Raw genomic sequence first — 18263 nt, 5'->3', positions numbered from 1 at the left:
GCCTCTGCTCCGTTATCTACCTCACCCTACCCAAGCAAACCAGAGGAGAGTTTCCTTCTGCCCCAAATCTGAGCTTTCTGCTCATTTTAGGGAGAATAATGCTCATAGTCAAGTCCCTCCATCATCTTCTAGTGGAGGCCAGCTCTGCTCTCTGGGTCCCACCTGTCCTACTAGAGCGCGACTGGGGGGGCGGGGGGGGGCGGGGAGATCGGTGCCTTGGCAGTGCGTACTCTGCCCAAAAGGTGGCGCTCCAGCCGACAGACCGCCACTGCCCGATCCCGCCTGGCCGCCGCGCTGCCTCCGCCAGGAAGCCAGCGGCTTGCCACGGCCGCACGTGCTCCCACCCAGTCCCAGTTCTGGTAACTGCGGGCTCGGTCCCGCGTGGGCCCCTGAGTCGGCCATGGCGGTGGTTGAGGCGGAAACACGCGTGTTCCTGGAAGTGCGGAGACGGCTCCAGAGCGCGCTGCTAATCCTGGGGTAAGGGAGGAGGCACCGGTGCGCGGGACCGCGTGCGTGGGCCGTGAGCGAGACGAGGAGACTGGTGCTCGTGTGCGTGGCACAGGAGCGCGGATGCGCGGGACCGAAGGAGGAGCGAACCGGACAGTAGGCGCGTGCACGGGACGGTGTACGCGTGCGCAGGACGAGATGGTTTGCCTACCAAGCACTTTAGCCACTGAACCATCTCCCCAGCCTGACTGCGGGCTTTTAATTTCATATTTACTACAGAAACAAGAAACTTTTGGGGAACAAAATGCTCCTTTTTGGCTTATGGTCAGCAATTTTAATGATCTGCGATCTCTTCACGGGTTTTGCCGATTTCTTTGTGACAAATGCATCAAATAGAGTTAGATGTGGAAATTTATTACAGAACAGCACAGTTGTATCTTTTTTTTTTTTCTTAGCTTCTCCTCTTTTCCTAAAACCTGACAAACAGCTAACGTGGCAGTTTTGCATATGACCTGAGAACTGGGCTCAGATCCTAGGTTTCTCACGTGGGCAGAATACTTTTATCTGAATTTCTTCAGTTTTAAGATTTGGATTGAGTGTAGGCTCGGTGCAATTCATTTGTGTAGCTTATACAGATCTTGAGTTTCTCCAGTATGGGGAGGAAGGGTGGGGAGGCGTGAAGTCATAAGTTCGAACAAGTATCTGCAATTTCTGTCCAATTTTTTAGGTAAGTAAGGGTACTAACATCAAATACAGCGGCTTAATCCCTCATACAAAACCCATTCTGTAAATGAGTTGAGAAACCTACTTTGCTAGTCTGCTTGTTTGTCTCTCTCTGGTCTTTTGACTCGACTTCTAACACAAGTCAGCTCCCTTCCCCTAGTAACAACCATGGTCTGGTGTCATTCAACCAGTCTACACAGTTTCACTGTTGAACTGTGCTGACGTGTATTAGTCAGGGTTCTCTAGAGTAACAGCATTTATTGAATGAGTCTCCCTATAAATAGGAAGGGGATTTAGAGAAGGACTTACAGCCTGCAGTCCAGCTAATCCAACAGGCTATGAATGAATGGTGAGTCCAAAGATCCAGTAATTGCTCACTCCGTGAGACCCGACTGTCTTCAGGGTCTCATGTCTTCATGCCTCAGCTGGTCTTCGGTGTACTTCAGAATGCCAGCGAGAGCGAGGGCAAGCAGGCAGAGAGCAGACAGACTGCCTCTTCCATGTCCTCTTCCAGCAGAAGTTGTGGCTTATATCTGAGGTGGCTCTTCCCAGCTCAAGAGATCTGGATAAAGGGGTGTCTTCCTACCTCAGAGGGAGGAAGTGAATCTTCCTACTTCGAATTAAGCAGAAATCCCTCACAGTGTGCCCTGCATTTTGGAGTTTTAATTAATTCCTGATGTAGTCAAGCTGACCTAGCCAACTGGATACATCGGTTGTTGTTTTAAACTGCCTTTTCCAATATGCTTTTTGTTGTTGCTTGTTTTTTTTAAGACAGGGTCTAACAATGCATCATGGCTGCCATAAGTGAAGATGTAAACCAGGCTGACCTTGAAGTCATAGAGATCTGCCTGCCTGTGCTTTCACATCACTGGGACCCTCCAACCAGGCTTTGACATTTTTGTTTCATCTCTGTTGTAGCTTAAATGAGTATTCCTTTTCCGTTTCTTACTGAGTAGTTTTCCATTGCCTGAGTATCTCACAAACAATTTTCTTACTTTTCTATTGCTGGATTTTTTTTTCTTTTTTTTTTTTAATTGGATTTTTTTCTTTTTTTTTTTAAATTTACATTTCAAATGTTATTCCCTTTCCCAGTTTCCTTGACATAAGTCCCCTATCCCATCCCCTTCCCCTTCTATAAAGGTGTTCCCCTCCCCATCCACCTTCGTTCCTGTCCTCCCACCCCCCAATTACCTCTACACTGGGGGTCCATCCTTGGCAGGACCAAGGGCTTCTCTTTCCATTGGTGCCCAACAAGACCATCCTCTGCTACATAGGCAGTTGGAGCCATGGGTTAGTCCATGTATAGTCTTTGGGAAGCAGTTTAGTCTGTGGGAGCTCTGGTTGGTTGGCATTGTTGTTCTTATGGGGTTGCAAGCCCCTTCAGGTCTTTCAATCCTTTCTCTAATTCCTCCAATGGGGATCATGTTCTCAGTTCAGTGATTTGCTGCTAGCATTTGCCTCTGTATTTGACATGGTTCTGGTTGTATCTCTCAGGAAAGATCTATATCCAATTCCTGTCAGCATGCACTTCTTAGCTTCATCAGTCTTGGTGGCTGTATATATATGGGCCGCATGTAGGGCAGGCTCTGAATGGCTGTTCCTTCAGTCTCTGCTCCAACCTTTGCCTCGGTATCCCCTCCTATGAATATTTTTGTTCCCCCTTTTAAGGAGGAGTGAAGCATCTGCCTTTTGGTCGTCCTTCTTCTTGAGCTTCATGTGATCTGTGGATTGTATCTATGGTAATTTGAGCTTTTGGGCTAATATCCACTTATCAGTGAGTATATACCATGTGTGTTTTTCTGAGTGTTTTACCTCACTCAGGATGATATTTTCTAGTTCAATTCATTTGCCTATGAATTTCATGAAATCATTGTTTTTGATAGCTGAGTAGTACTCCATTGTGTAGATGTACCACATTTTCTGTATCTGTTCCTCTGTTGAAGGGCATCTGGGTTCTTTCCAGCTTCTGGCTATTATAAATAAGGCTGCTATGAACATAGTGGAACATGTGTCTTTGTTGTATGTTGGAGCATCTTTTGGGTATATGTCCAGGAGAGGTATAGCTGGGTCCTCAGGTTGTGGAATGTCCAATTTTCTGAGGAACCTCCAGACTGATTTCTAGAGTGGTTGTACCAGTTTGCAATCCCACCAACAATGGAGGAATGATCCTTTCTCCACATCCTCGCCAGCATCTGCTGTCACCTGAGTTTTTGCTCTTAGCTATTCTGACTGGTGTAAGGTGAAATCTCAGGGTTGTTTTGATTTGCATTTCCCTGATGACTAAGGAAGTTGAGCATTTGTAGGGAGCTTCGAGGTCCCCGCCCCTGGGAAGGCACTGGTTTCGCCTTCCGCTCATTGAGAAAAACAAGTCATTGAGAAAAACAAGTCCTTGAGAAAAACAAGTCCTTATTTGGCTGTTCCTGCTTGGCCTGGTCACTTTCACATAGTACAACCTATCCGCTGTCCCCACGTGGCTTGCTAGGATTGGCTAGTGCTAGTTATTTAAGTGTGGTGCAGGGATTTCCCGGGGTCAGAAGATTGTATCAAGGTTCCTGAGTAAAACTGCTTGAAGAAGATCTTCGCTGGTCGTGTCTTCCTTGCCGGTCGAGGTTGGGCGCGACAAGCATTTCTTTATGTACTTCTCAGCTATTTGATATTCCTCAGCTGAGAATGTTTTGTTTAGCTCTGAACCCCATTTTTAAATAGTTATTTGGCTCTCTGGAGTCTAACTTCTTGAGTTCTTTGTATATTTTGGATATTAGCCTTCAGTCAGATGTAGAATTGGTAAAGATCTTTTCCCAATCTGTTGGTTGCCGTTTTGTCCTAATGACAGTGTCCCGTGCCTTACAGAAGCTTTGCAGTTTTATGAGGTCCCATTTGTCAATTCTTGATCTTAGAGCATAAGCCATTGGTGTTTTGTTCAGGAAATTTTTCTCAGTGTCCATGTGATCAAGACTCTTCCCCACTTTTTCTTCTATTAGTTTTAGTGTATTTGGTTTGATGTGGAGGTCCTTGATCAACTTGGACTTAAGCTTTGTACAGGGTGATAAAAATGGATCAATTTGCATTCTTCTACATGCTGACCTCCAGTTGAACCAGCACAATTTGTTGAAAATGCTATCTTTTTTCCATTGGATGGTTTTAGCTCCTTTGTCAAAGATAAAGTGACCATAGGTATATGGGTTCATTTCTGGGTCTTCAATTCTATTCCACTGATTTACCTGCCTGTCTCTGTACCAATACCAGGCAATTTTTATGACTATTGCTCTGTAATACTGCTTGAGGGCAGGGATGGTGATTCCCTTCCCCCAGAAGTTCTTTTATTGTTGAGTATAGGTTTTGCTATCCTGGATTTTTTGTTATTCCAAATGAATTTGCAAATTGCTCTTTCTAACTCTATGAAGAATTGAGTTGTAATTTTGATGGGGATTGCATTGAATCTGTAGATTGCTTTTGATAAAATGGCCATTTTTACTATATTAATCCTGCCAATCCACGAGCATGGGAGGTCTTTCTATCTTCTGAAATCATCTTGAATTTCTTTCTTCAGAGACTTGAAGTTCTTGTCATATTGAAAGAGCGTACCCCAAAACGGGGAACCGCGTCTCTCGCTCCGATCGCGGGGTGGGGTGCCCTCAGGAATCACGAGTAGCCATCTTGATGTAACAGCAAGAGGTAGCTTTATTAGCGGGATCCCGGGTCGATACGTATCTCACACAGGAGACAGAGGAATCGACCCCGAGCTTCCAAACTCGGGGGTTTATATAGGGGAGGTGAGGGGCATTCTCGAGGTTACACATGATTGGTCAATTCAAAAGGTGCACAGTTACTTTCGGCGCGAAATTACATCAGCAAGGAGTACGTGCTCTCCAGCAGCTCGGCAGGCAGGTAGGGTGACTCATCTCACTCAGGGGGGTGAAGGAAGGGGAGGGGGTGGCTACGGATGGTCAGTGTCCTTGGGGCTGATAGCTGGTTTGGCAAGTCCTATGTCTGGCTCTCCCTCAGGCACGTCCGGCCCTGCACATCGGACTCTGACAATGAGCAACCTTTATGAAACTCTAGTTCTGCACATTCGGGCTCTGACAATGAGTAACCTTTATGAAACTCTAGTTCTACATTCCCCACTTCTTTTTTTTGTTAATAGTTCTAATCCTAGAACTTCATGGAGAACTCAGCTTCATCTAGCATAACAGCTTGGTATTGTTGTCTTAACATGAGGATTCTAACCTGGACACTATCCAAGCCTATCCACCAAGGTCATGACTAGCTTTTAGAACTTCTAAGCTTATACAGACTGTGATCCCTGAGGCACAGTCCCAAGAAGTGTTAAGAGTACTAACATATGCAATATTACATCATTTGTAATGGAAATCAAGCCTATCCCACACCTATCTTGATAGAACCCAGGACAAACATGACTGAATTTCCCTCTAGGTCCCAGCTCTCAGCCCCAACAGCTAGTACGCGGCTGGTGAGGGCTAAGAATTGACAGCTGTCAGGGTGGTCAGCAGCACCAGGTACGGTCCTTTCCAGCGAGGCTCGAGTGTCTGGGCTCAGTGTAGCTGCAACCTGGAACTGATGGGATGTCTCAGGGGTCTCCGGGTCATAGGCTGCTGTCAGCTGTGAGCAGATTTCTTTCTGTATCACCTGTAGGTCTTTTAGCCTGGCACACAAATCACTATTACTATGGCACTATGACATGTTGGTTCAGTAACATCATCTAATACAGTCAGGGGAGCTGAGGCCCCATATAAGATCTCAAAGGGGGTAAGGCTGAATCTGGAAGGGGTATTTCTTGCTCTGAAGAGAGCAAGAGGGAAGGAGTGTCACCCAGTCTGCGCCAGTCTCCATGGTTAATTTAATTTGGTCAGGGTCTCTCTTAGAGTTTTATTTACTCTACCTGTCCTGAACTTTGAGGTCTGTAAATACAATGTAATTTCCAATCGACCTCTAAATACTTGGCCACACCCTGGCTTACCTTGGCAACGAAAGTAGGGCCGTTGTCTAACCAGATTACCTTGGGCATTCCAGACCTGGGGAAGATTTCTTCCAGTATCTTCTTGATGATTGCAGAGGCCGTCTCTCGTTTGGTGAGGAAAGCTTCTATCTATTCAGTTGTTGGCTTCACCAGGGCATCCAAGAGATGGCAAAAGCATCTGAAGTGCTGATGTGCTGGGGGGGTAGAGGTTCAGCCATCCCAGATGACATTGTGTTGTCCACCATGGCAGCACCCACTTGTCTCTGACCTTCATTCATGAAGAGAACTGTTCCCGTCTGTGGACAAGGTCCTCGGCTTTCAGCAGGGGTCAATCAGCCAGTCGCAGAGGTCTTTCCTCCACCCATGGGCTTCTGCCAGTACTTGACACTCGTGCTGTGGTGGCTCCAGGTCCGGATTGGGCAGCAAGGTGACCAGATTGTCCCCAACCGGTGGAGAATCGAGTCCATGCAGCTGACCAGTGGTCCCATCTTTTGGGACACTCTATTCAAAGGCAGAACATCAGCCACTCTATCACAGTTTAAGTCCTGGATTGGGTGATAATTGTTAGTGCCCGGCTGGCAGGAGTGATGTGTTCCAGGCAGATCAGGACTAAGTCACACATCTCCCAGCATCAGGTACTGGTGCACTGAGACAGGTCTTAAGCTCCACATACACAGTCTGTAGATATGTATACACATGGCCTCACCCAGCCATTTCAGCCCACGCAAGCCATTTTGGAGAGCAATTTTCTCATGAGCAAGGGATAGGGGCAGTCAGGGATGACTATGAACTAGTGGGTGGGTTACCCGGCCCACGCCAAGGTCCACTGTTCTTCGGGCAGTCCATAAGTATTGTTCGTTGCCAGTAGCCCCTTGCACTCAAGGTCTTTGGATATTGGCCCACTGGGGGGCATAGGAGCACAGAGCATTGGGTCCCTGTATCCACACTTCCCTTCTATCTCTGTACATAGCCAGCACTCTAGGACCAAGAGGCTCTCCAGTGGCCCCTCTTGTTCTTCTTGGGCAGTCCCTGACCCAGTGTCCTTTTTTCTTCGTATTAGGCACACTGATCTTTAGCCAGGAATTCTCTTCTGTTGCCAGGTACTATCTTCCTAGGTTCCCTAACTACTGTGGCCAGTATATGTTCCTCTCTCGTCTTTTATCTCTCTTTAGCTCTCTAATTTCCTCTTCTTTTTGTCTCTTTTCTTCCCTAGCTTCCTGCTCTTTTTACCTCTTTCTTTCTTTCTTTCTTTCTTTCTTTTTTTCAGTCTCTCTGCATCTTCTTCTACAGCTATCAGGTGCTGTCCACTTTTCTGCACAGACCCTGAACCATGCATCAACTTATTTTCTCTGCAACTTACAATAACTCTCTCAGTGACTTAGCTTAACCCTTCAAGTTTCTGTAACTTTCTCTTCATATCCTTTCCTTATCTTAGCCAGATTGGTGGGGCATTTTCCAGCCCCTCAGAGACCCACCCTTGGAGCCTGGCGGCAGACCTGGCACTCCCTACCTTCAGGCGTCTGAAGAGAGCAGGCAGAAGTGAGAGCCTTCCATCCGTGTCTGGAACATTTTTTCTGGCCTCTAGCAGGATTCTGTCTTTCCTCGGTGGTAAAGAAGATCTGTAACAGTTACTAACAAGCATCTCACGTGGGATGGTGAGAAAACAAGAAGGGAATCTAGAGGAGAGAGGTCCACTGAAGAAGACAAATAGCATTTAGTCACACAGCTAAACCAGGAGGCCTTTTTTTTGGACAAAACGGCCACTGTAAATATAAGCACAAGCTTTGTCTATGAAACAGAAAGGCGAGCAGAGAGGCAGCCTAGCTGTTACCGGCTGTCTCTCTGGGCTTAGATTTTCCCTTAAGGAGTACCTACCTCCCTTCAGTGTCAGCTTGGTGACTTTGCCTCTCAAGAGAACCAGCCTCCAAATGACACTAGGCTTCTAGTAACAACTAATAACAAAAGGATGGAGAGATGGTTAGAACCTGGGTGCTAGATACTAAGCAGCTGACAAAAGAATTGTAACCAGTTCACCTGGGGCTTTCAGGACTTTAGTAACAGCCCTTTACCAAACTGTCTCAGTGGGCTATAGGCCCATGGAAAAGAAAACATTAATCCTTACTGGCAAAACAAAGTTCTTCACAGTTGTAGATTCTTTGAAACTATTTTAGGGGCTCTTTTTGTCCCCCAACCTGGGGCATTTTAACCATAGGGACAGGAACTGGCTGCTGTGGGGATAGGACCAAAGGCACTCTCCATGTTAATGATGATCAGTGAGAAAAGTAATTTAATGTTGGAGACTGACTCCTCCCTTGGAATAAGGACAGCAGATAAGGCAGGCTTCCTTAAAGAACTTCTCTAAATGAGCGCTCTCCTTCTGTGAGCAAATGTCAGAAATTCCTTTCTTGTTTTCCTTATAGTCCTCTCCCACCTCACTCTCAGCCTTTTTAGATAGTTCTTCCCGTAGCATTTCTAACACCGCCTGTCCCTTTTTTTTATAGCCTGTTGACAGCATTTCTGATCTTTTAGGCAGCTACGCACTAAGTTGTCAAACCGGCTGAAACTCCGCCTTTAAGATTCCTTACTCCCAAGCAAAATTTAAATCTTCCTCTAGCTTATCTCAGCTGGCTGCGAGCACAAGCACAGATAAAACACTGTTTTAAAAATTAACTTTGGCTATCAACCAACACACCGACACTAGAGCGGGGTCCATAAGATTAAGTTTCTTAGAACCATCTGATTTTACCTCCCAACAGAATTCCAGAGTATCCCCTTGCCCTAACATCCGTCCAATGGTCCACCATCAAAGACAAAGGGGTTATCACAGTCAGATCTTTTTGACTGCTAGTTGCCGGGTCCTCCCGACAAAGGCTGGCTCGAGGAACGTCTCTCACACGTCCCAGAGCCAGGACCCGACAAAGGCTGGCTCGAGGAACGTCTCTCACGCGTCCCAGAGCCTGCTCGATTGGGGCGTCCCCCAGTGAGCTTTCTAAAAAGGAAAAAAAAAAAAAAGAAAAAGACTAGAAAAAGACTATTCAGAGTAGGAATCCTTCATCTACTCACAGGCGCCTATTCGGGGTGGGGAACCTTCTTCCACCCGTGCACAGGGCAGGAATCCTTCTTCTGCCCAGACAGTGCACTCTCAAGCTAGCTTTCTACCGGGCGGGAATCCTTCTTCCACCCGTGCACAGGGCAGGAAACCTTCTTCTGCCCAGACAGTGCACTAAGACTCTCGTGCACAGGGCAGGAATCCTTCATCTGCCCAGACAGTGCACTAAGACCTTAAACCGGTACCGAAAAACACAGACTACAGGACTTAATTCACACACACTCACACACACTCACACACAGCGGCCGCTTTCCAGCACTTACACTAACGTACCTCCAAGTGGCATTCGGGGTTCCGGGGGTCACACTCCGATCCCGGACGAGCCCCCAAATGAAAGAGCGTACCCCAAAACGGGGAACCGCGTCTCTCGCTCCGATCGCGGGGTGGGGTGCCCTCAGGAATCACGAGTAGCCATCTTGATGTAACAGCAAGAGGTAGCTTTATTAGCGGGATCCCGGGTCGATACGTATCTCACACAGGAGACAGAGGAATTGACCCCGAGCTTCCAAACTCGGGGGTTTATATAGGGGAGGTGAGGGGCATTCTCGAGGTTACACATGATTGGTCAATTCAAAAGGTGCACAGTTACTTTCGGCGCGAAATTACATCAGCAAGGAGTACGTGCTCTCCAGCAGCTCGGCAGGCAGGTAGGGTGACTCATCTCACTCAGGGGGGTGAAGGAAGGGGAGGGGGTGGCTACGGATGGTCAGTGTCCTTGGGGCTGATAGCTGGTTTGGCAAGTCCTATGTCTGGCTCTCCCTCAGGCACGTCCGGCCCTGCACATCGGACTCTGACAATGAGCAACCTTTATGAAACTCTAGTTCTGCACATTCGGGCTCTGACAATGAGTAACCTTTATGAAACTCTAGTTCTACAATATGGATCTTTCATTTCCTTGATTAAAGTCACACTGAGGTATTTTATATTATTTGAGACTACTGTGAAGGGTGTCATTTCCCTAATTTCTTTCTCAGCCTGTTTATCCTTTGAGTAGAGGAAGGATACTGATTTGTTTGAGTTAATTTTGTACCCAGCCACTTTACTGAAGATGTTTATCAGACTTAGTAGTTCTCTGGTGGAACTTTAGGGGTCACTTAAGTATACTGTCATATCATCTGCAAATAGTAATATTTTGACTTCTTCCTTTCCAATTTGTATCCTTTTGACCTCCTTTCGTTGTCTGATTGTTCTGGCTAGGACTTAGAGTACTATATTGAATATATAGGGAGAGAGTGGGTAGCCTTGACAAGTCCCTGATTTTAGTGGGATTGCTTCAAGTTTCTCTCCATTTAGTTTGATGTTAGGTATTGGCTTGATGTATATGGCTTTTACTATGTTTAGGTATGGGCCTTGAATTCCTGATCTTTCCAGGACTTTTATCATGAACGGGTGTTTAATTTTGTCAAATGCTTTCTCAGCATCTAATGAAATGTGTTTTTTTTTCTTTGAGTTTGTTTCTATAGTGGATTACGTTGTGGATTTCCATATAATGAGCCATCCCTGCATGCCTGGGATGAAGCCTACTTGATCATGGTGGATGATTGTTTTGATGTGCTCTTGGATTTTGTTTGGGAGAATTTTATTGAGTATTTTTGCATTGATATTCATAAGAGAAATTGGTCTGAAGTTCTCTTTATTGGGTCTTCGTGTGGTTTAGGTATAAGTGTAATTGTGGCTTCATAGAAGGAATTCGGTAGTGCTCCGTCTATTTCAATTTTGTGGAATAGTTTGGATAATATTGGTATGAGGTCTTCTATGAAGGTCTGATAGAATTCTGCACTAAACCCATCTGGACCTGGGCTCTTTTTGGGTGGGAGACCTGTAATGACTGCTTCTATTTCTTTAGGAGTTATGAGGTTGTTAGGATGGTTTATCTGTTCCTGATATCAGTTTGGTACCTGGTATTTGTCTAGAAAATTGTCCATTTCCTCCAGATTTTCCAGTTTTGTTGAATATAGGCTTTCGTAGTAGGATCTGATGATTTTTTTTAATTTCCTCAGATTCTGTTGTTATCTCTCCCTTTTCATTTCTGATTTTGTTAATTTGGATTCACTATCTGTGCTCTCTGGTTAGTCTGGCTAAGGGTTTATCTATCTTGTTGAGTTTCTCAAAGAACCAGCTCCTGGTTTTGTTGATTCTTTCTATGGTCCTTTTTGTTTCTACTTGGTTGATTTCAGCTCTGAGTTTGATTATTTCCTATCTTTTACCCTTCTTGGGTGTATTTGCTTCTCTTTGTTCTAGAGCTTTTAGGTGTGCTGTCAAACTGCTGATGTATGCTCTCTCCTGTTTCTTTCTGCAGGCACTCAGAGCTATGAGTTTTCCTCTTAGCACAGCTTTCATTGTGTTCCATAAGGTTGGGTATGTTGTGCCTTCATTTTCATTAAATTCTACCAAGTCTTTAGTTTCTTTCTTTATTTTTTCTTTAACCAAGTTATCATTGAGTAGAGCGTTGTTCAACTTCCATGTATATGTGGGCTTTCTGACGTTTTTGTTATTGAAGACCAGCCTTAGTCTGTGGTGATCTGATAGGATGCATGGAATTATTTCTATCTTCCTGTATCTGTTAAGGTCTGTTTTGTGACCTTAACAGATATGGTCAATTTTGGAGAAGGTACCATGAGGTGCTGAAAAGAAGGTGTATCCTTTTGTTTTAGGATGAAAAGTTTTATAAATATCTGTTAAGTCCATTTGGTTCATATCTTCTGTTAGTTTCTCTATGTTTCTGTTTAATTTCTGTTTTCATTATCTATCCACTGATGAGGGTGGGGTGTTGAAATCTCCTACTATTATTGTGTGAGGTGCAATGTGTGCTTTGAGCTTTAGTAAGGTTTCTTTTATGAATGTAGGTGCCCTTGTATTTGGAGCATAGATATTTAGGATTGAGAGTTCATCTTGGTGGATTTTTCTTTTGATGATTATGAAGTGTCCTTTCTTATCTTTTAATGACTTTTGGTTGAAAGTCAATTTTATTCCATATTAGAATGGCTACTCCAGCTTGTTTCTTTGGACCATTTGCTTGGAAAGTTGTTTTCCAGCCTTTTACTCTGAGGTAGTGTCTGTCTTTGTCTCTAAGGTGTGTTTCCTGTAGGCAGCAAAATGCTGGGTCCTCTTTATGTATCCAGTTTCTTAGTCTATGTCTTTTTATTGGGGAATTGATTCCATTGATGTTGAGAGATATTAAGGAATAGTGATTTTTGCTTCTTGTTATTTTCATTGTTAGAGGTGAAATTATGTTTGTGTGTCTCTCTTCTTTTGGTTTCCTTGCAAACAGATTATTTTCTTGCTTTTTCTAGGGTGTAGTTTCCCTTCTTGTGTTGGAGTTTTCTATCTATTATCCTTTGTGGGCTGGATTTGTAGAAAGATATTGTGTAAATTTGGTTTTGTCATGGAATATCTTGGTTTCTTCATCTATATTAATTGAGAGTTTTGCAGGATACAGTAACCTGGGCTGGCATTTGTGTTCTCTTAGGGTCTGTATGACATCAGTCCAGGATCTTCTGGCTGTCATAGTCTCTGGCGAGAAGGTTGGTGTGATTCTGATAGGTTTGCCTTTATATGTCACTTGACCTTTTTCCCTTACTGCTTTTAATATTCTTTCTTTGTTTTGTGCATTTGGTGTTTTGACTATTATGTGATGGGAGGAATTTCTTTTCTGGTCCAATCTATTTGGAGTTCTGTAGGCTTCTTGGATGATTATGGGCATCTCTTTCTTTAGGTTAGGGAGGTTTTCTTCTATAATTTTGTTGAATATATTTACTGGCCCTTTAAGTTGGGAGTCTTCACTCTCTTTTATACCTATTATCCTTAGGTTTGACCTTCTCATTGTGTTCTGGATTTCCTGTATGTTTTGGGCTAGGAGCTTTTTGCGTTTTACGTTATCTTTGACAGTTGTGTCAATGTTTTCTATGGTATCTTCTATCCCTGAGATTTTTCTCTTCTATCTCTTATATTCTGTTGGTGATGCTTGCATCAATGACTCCTGATGTCTTCCCTAGGTTTTCTATCTCTAGGGTTGTCTCCCTGTGTGCTTTCTTTTTTCTTTTTTTTTTTTTTTTTTGGTTCTTTTTTTCGGAGCTGGGGACCGAACCCAGGGCCTTGCGCTTCCTAGGTAAGCGCTCTGCCACTGAGCCAAATCCCCAACCCCTCCCTGTGTGCTTTCTTTATTGTTTCTATTTCCATTTTTAGATCCTGGGTGGTTTTGTTCAATTCCTTCACCTGTTTGGTTGTGTTTTCCTGTAATCCTTTAGGGGATTTTTGTGTTTCCTCTTTAAGGGCTTCTACCTGCTTATCTGTGTTGTCCTGCATTTCTTTAAGGGAGTTATTCATGTCCTTAAAGTCCTCCATCATCATCATAAAATATGATTTTAAGTCTAAATTTTGCTTTTCTGGTGTGTTTGGATATCCAGTATTTTCTTTGGTGGGAGAGCTGGGCTCTGATGATGCCAAGTAGTCTTGGTTTCTGTTGCTTAGGTTCCTGCACTTGCCTTTTGCCATCAGGTTGTCTCTGATGTTAGCTTGTCTTGCTGTCTCTGACAGTGGTTAGACCCTCTGGTAGGCTTGTCTGTTAGCACTCCTGTAGACCTGTTTTCTTTCAGTCGGACCTGGGAACAGAGTGCTCTGCTCTCAGGTGTGTAGGCGCTCCTAGGTTCCTGTGCCTAGGGGGCACAGATGGCACTAGGCGATTTCCTCTTGGGTCAGGAGTGTGGGCAGAGAGTAGTTTCCTCTGAGTTCTCAGGAATGCTCACACTTCTGAGGGTCCAGCTCTCTCCCCTACTGGGTTTGGGTCGATTTTAGAAAAAAATTTTTTTTTAAATTTTTAAACTTCCAGAAAGTGTTTATTATGAGTCAGCTGCATTAGCTTTGTTTTTTTAAAGGGTGTGTGTGTGTATGTGTGTGTGTGTATGTGTGTGTGTGTGTGTGTATGTGTGTGTGTGAGTGTGTGTGTATGTGTGTGTGAGTGTGTGTGAGTGTGAGTGTGTGAATGTGTGTATGTGAGTGTGTGTGTGAGCGTGTGTGTGTGTGTGTGTGTGTGTGTGTGTGTGAGAGAGAGAGAGAGAGAGAGAGAGAGAGAGAGAGAGAGAGTGTGTGTGTGTGTGTGTAGGTGGTGTTGGAGCTGGGCAAATGCATTTGCCACAGAGCCACACCGCCATACCCCCAGCCTTGTTTAATGTCTTCATGACATAATATGCCCTTGGTTAATACCTAAGGGTAGAATTACTGTAAGATAGGATAGATGTGTACATTACATTGTGTGAAGGTGGCCAGTGGCCAGTCTTTTGAGATTATACCATTCTAATGGGAAAGTGGGGGTATCTCGTGGTAATTTTAATTTCCTTGGTGACATACAGGGTTGAAAACTTTTTCATCAAATTTTGATAATCCAAACTTTTTCATCAACTTTTTGATAATATTTTGTAAAGCGTCTTATGGTGTCTAGCTAATAAAAACGGGTTAGTCTTTTTTTTTTCTTGGATATTTTCTTTATCTACATTTCAAAAGTAATCCCCTTTCCTGGTTTCCCCTCTGGAAACCCCATATCCCACCCTCTACCCCCTCCCTCCATGAGGGAACTCCCCCACCCACCCACCTACTCCCTTCCACCTCCCCGCCCTGGCATTCCCCTATACTGGGGCATCCAGCCTTCATAGGTCCAAGGGCTTCTTCTCCCACTGATGCCTGACAAGGCCATCCTCTACTACATATCCAGCTGGAGCCATGGGTCACTCCATGTGTACTCTGTTGGTGGTTTAGTCCCTGGGAGCTCTGGCATGTTTGTTTGGTTGATATTGTTGTTTTTCCTATGGGATTGCAAGCCCCCTCAGCTACCTCAGTTTTTTCTCTAACTTCTCCACTGGAGACCAGTGGTTGGCTCCGAGCATCTGCCTTTTATTTGTCAGGCTCTGGCAGAGCCTCTCAGGAGACAGCTATATCAGGCTCCTGTCAGCATGCACTTCTTGGCATCCCCAGTAGTCACTGGGTTTGGTGACTACATGTGCAATGGATCCCCATGCATTGAAGTCCTGGATGGCCTTTCCTTCAGTCTCTGCTCCACACTTTGTCTCCATATGTCCTCCAAAACGGGTTAGTCTTGGTGCCAAATTGAAAACTTTACACTATAAAACCGCTTGAGTTTGTGGATGTTTTCTGGCATCTGTGACAGACATTTTCGTTTTTCTAATGAAGGTTGAGTATGCCTTACTGGAAAAGGTCTGGGTAGGCCTGAAGGGCTTCATATTTTGGACTTTTCTAGAGTAGTAGTTTTTACATAGATTTTCCAGATTTGGATTTCTCTAATCTGGAAATCCAGAGTGGTTTGGATCTGTATCTGTTTCATTCCAGGGCATTTTGGCTTTTCAGCATAGGGATACTCAGTGTGTTCTGTCTTTTGATGAGCAAAAATTTTAATCTTTTTTTTTTTTTTCCGGAGCTGGGGACCAAACCCAGGGCCTTGCGCTTCCTAGGCAAGCGCTCTACCACTGAGCTAAATCCCCAACCCCCCAAAAATTTTAATCTTAATAAAATCCAGTGTCCCAATTTGTTTTAAACAGACTTATTTAATGCATTAAATCTTTGCCTACCTCAATTTTGTGAATACATAACCCCTCACCCGCTCCCTCCGGATTCTTTTATCGTTGTCTTTATTTAGAGATGGGTCTTGCTGTACTAGCCAGGCCGTTTTTGAACTGGCTTTAAGGTACCATGTGCTTACTTACCTCAGCCTCCCAAGTCTCTGGGACCATATGCATGGCTGACAACACGCTCAGCTTTTCTGCATGTGTTTTCTAGGAGACTTAAACCACTTCTGTTTCTGTCTCTGGCACATTGGATTAAGTTTTGTGTTGACTCATAAAATATGAGTCAAAGTTTATTTCATTATATATGGACATCCAGTTGTTCTGTGGCCTTTAATTACGGCCATATTTTTACCTCATTGGATGACTCAGCATCTGTATCACAAATCAGTTCCCTGAACATGAACCTGAACATTCGTGAACATGGTTTTCCAACCGTATCCTTTAAACCTGTGTCTTTATAAGTGTTCCCCCCACCATATATCATACGGAGGAGTGTTTTTGTCAAATGAATTTTGACAATTAAGAGTCTTTACTAGAACTTTTACTACTTTTATTGATTGATTGATTGATTGATTGATTGACATGGTTGAGTTTGGCCCCTCATCTTTATTTAGTTGATTTATTTAGTTTTGGGTTTTTGAGACAGGGTTTCTCTGTGTAGTCCTGGCCATCTTGGAACTCTCTCTGTAGACTAGGCTAGGCTCCAACTCAGAGATCCATCAGCTTCTTCTGCCTTGATTAAAGGCATGTGGCATCCGGCCTATATATATTTTAAAGTTTTTTTTTATGTTAGCATTTCAGAGTTAGGAATACAAAGTGATGGGGGTAATTGTACCATTTACTTCCTGATGTAATTGTAGTCTCTAAGGCCTATTGCCCGGTCTGCTACCCTAGGTCTACCCCTGGAAGCTTCTAGCCTACATAGGCCTAGGATGCTGTCAGGCTTGCTGCTGACTGTGCTCACCCTCTCTAGTTCTACTCATCTGTCCTGGTCCAAACTCCTCTCTGTGCTATCTACTCATCCAGCTCCTCTCTCTCAGCCTCTCCTGAATTGCTCTGCTTGGCTTCACATTAATTCTGGCAATCTGTTCTAATCCTCTAGCTCCTTCGTTGTTTGGCTTCTTCTGTTTTCACATGTGTCTAGCTTGTTCTCTCTTCAATCTGTCTCTGTAAAACCCTCTCAGTAAAAATACCTTCTTCTTTCTTGCTCTCTGTCCTCCTCCCCCCCCCACCCCCAAGCTGAGGACTGAATCCAGGGCCTTGCGCTTCCTAGGCAAACACTCTACCATTTTGCTAAATCCCCAATCCCTGTTCTGCTCTCTCTTAAGTAGCCTCTTTTTCACTTCTCTGCTCCTGAAGATGGGCAGATCCTGTTCTGTCAAATCTTTCTCTGACTCGTCCCTTTGTCTGCCACTCAATTAGACATCATTTTCAAACCCGGTGCTTCCTTGTACACACTAACTTTGACTTCATCTTTTGGGATTAGAGGTATGTGCTAAGGGTGTGTCTGTAATAATAGCCTGAGGGATTAAAGGTGTGTGTTAAGGGTGTGTCTGTAATAACAGCCTGAGGGATTAGAGGTGTGTGCTAAGGGTGTGTCTGTAATAACAGCCTGAGGGATTAGAGGTGTGTGCTAAGGGTGTGTCTGTAATTCCAGACTGAGGGATTAGAGGTTTGTGCTAAGGGCTAAGCCACACCATAACTAGAAAGAGGGTTCGTTTGTTTGTTTTTTGTTTTTGTTTTTTCAGTAAATAACACAATCTTGGGGTTCACAGTGTGATCAAATACCCCACAGCAGATTGGTTTTGTTGTGATATTTGTATATTCTTTTGTTGTTCCACACCCATCCCCACCTGCTGTCCCTTTCTGTCCTGTCTGCTCTCTTCTGTGTCATGGCAACTGTATTCTGTTCTCTTGCTTTTGGTTTTCATCTCCCTGCTTCCTTAGGACCTCATTTCCTTCCCACAGTATATGATCAAGACCTACATGTACCTGCACATATATAAAATCTAGTAGCCACACGACCAGAGGAAACATGCTATTTGATTGAGTTTGATATAATGTAATGAGCTGGATCCAGTTCCATCCAGTTTCCTGAGAGAGCCGTGATTTCACTTTTCTTCATAGCAGAAAAAAACTCCAGTGTGTAAATGGACCACCTTTATTTTTTCATCCATCTAGTCTGGATACTATGGTGAATAGTGCAGATGTGAAAATACCTCTGTGATAGGACTTAAGAGTCTTTCAGATACACACATGCACAGGCACACACTCATGCACACACACAGGAGTAATATAGCCCATTCATGTCATGGCTTTAATCTTAGTTGTTGAAAAATTTTCATACTAATTTCTGTAATGGCTGGACCAATTTATATTCCTGCTTATAATGGCAGTGGATGAATGAACAGTGGTCAGAGAAAATACAAAA

The 18263-nt window shown here is 44.2% G+C and overlaps 1 protein-coding gene across 9 annotated transcripts in view; it reads left to right on the top strand.

The window, feature by feature from the left end:
- Positions 1-235: 235 nt before the first annotated feature.
- Ube3d (ubiquitin protein ligase E3D) overlaps positions 236-18263 on the top strand; it is a 167514-nt gene continuing 149486 nt past the window's right edge. For 2 of the 9 annotated variants that reach the window (XM_039081532.2, XM_039081531.2), the window contains exon 1: positions 237-477. In XM_039081532.2, coding sequence (XP_038937460.1) covers positions 401-477 — 77 coding nt within the window. In that variant the 5' untranslated portion in view covers positions 237-400. 9 annotated transcript variants of the gene reach the window in all.

Source organism: Rattus norvegicus, chromosome 8 (assembly GCF_036323735.1).
Source record: "Rattus norvegicus strain BN/NHsdMcwi chromosome 8, GRCr8, whole genome shotgun sequence".
NCBI classification, from domain to species: domain Eukaryota; kingdom Metazoa; phylum Chordata; class Mammalia; order Rodentia; family Muridae; genus Rattus; species Rattus norvegicus.
This window is presented reverse-complemented; position numbering and strand designations above follow the sequence as displayed.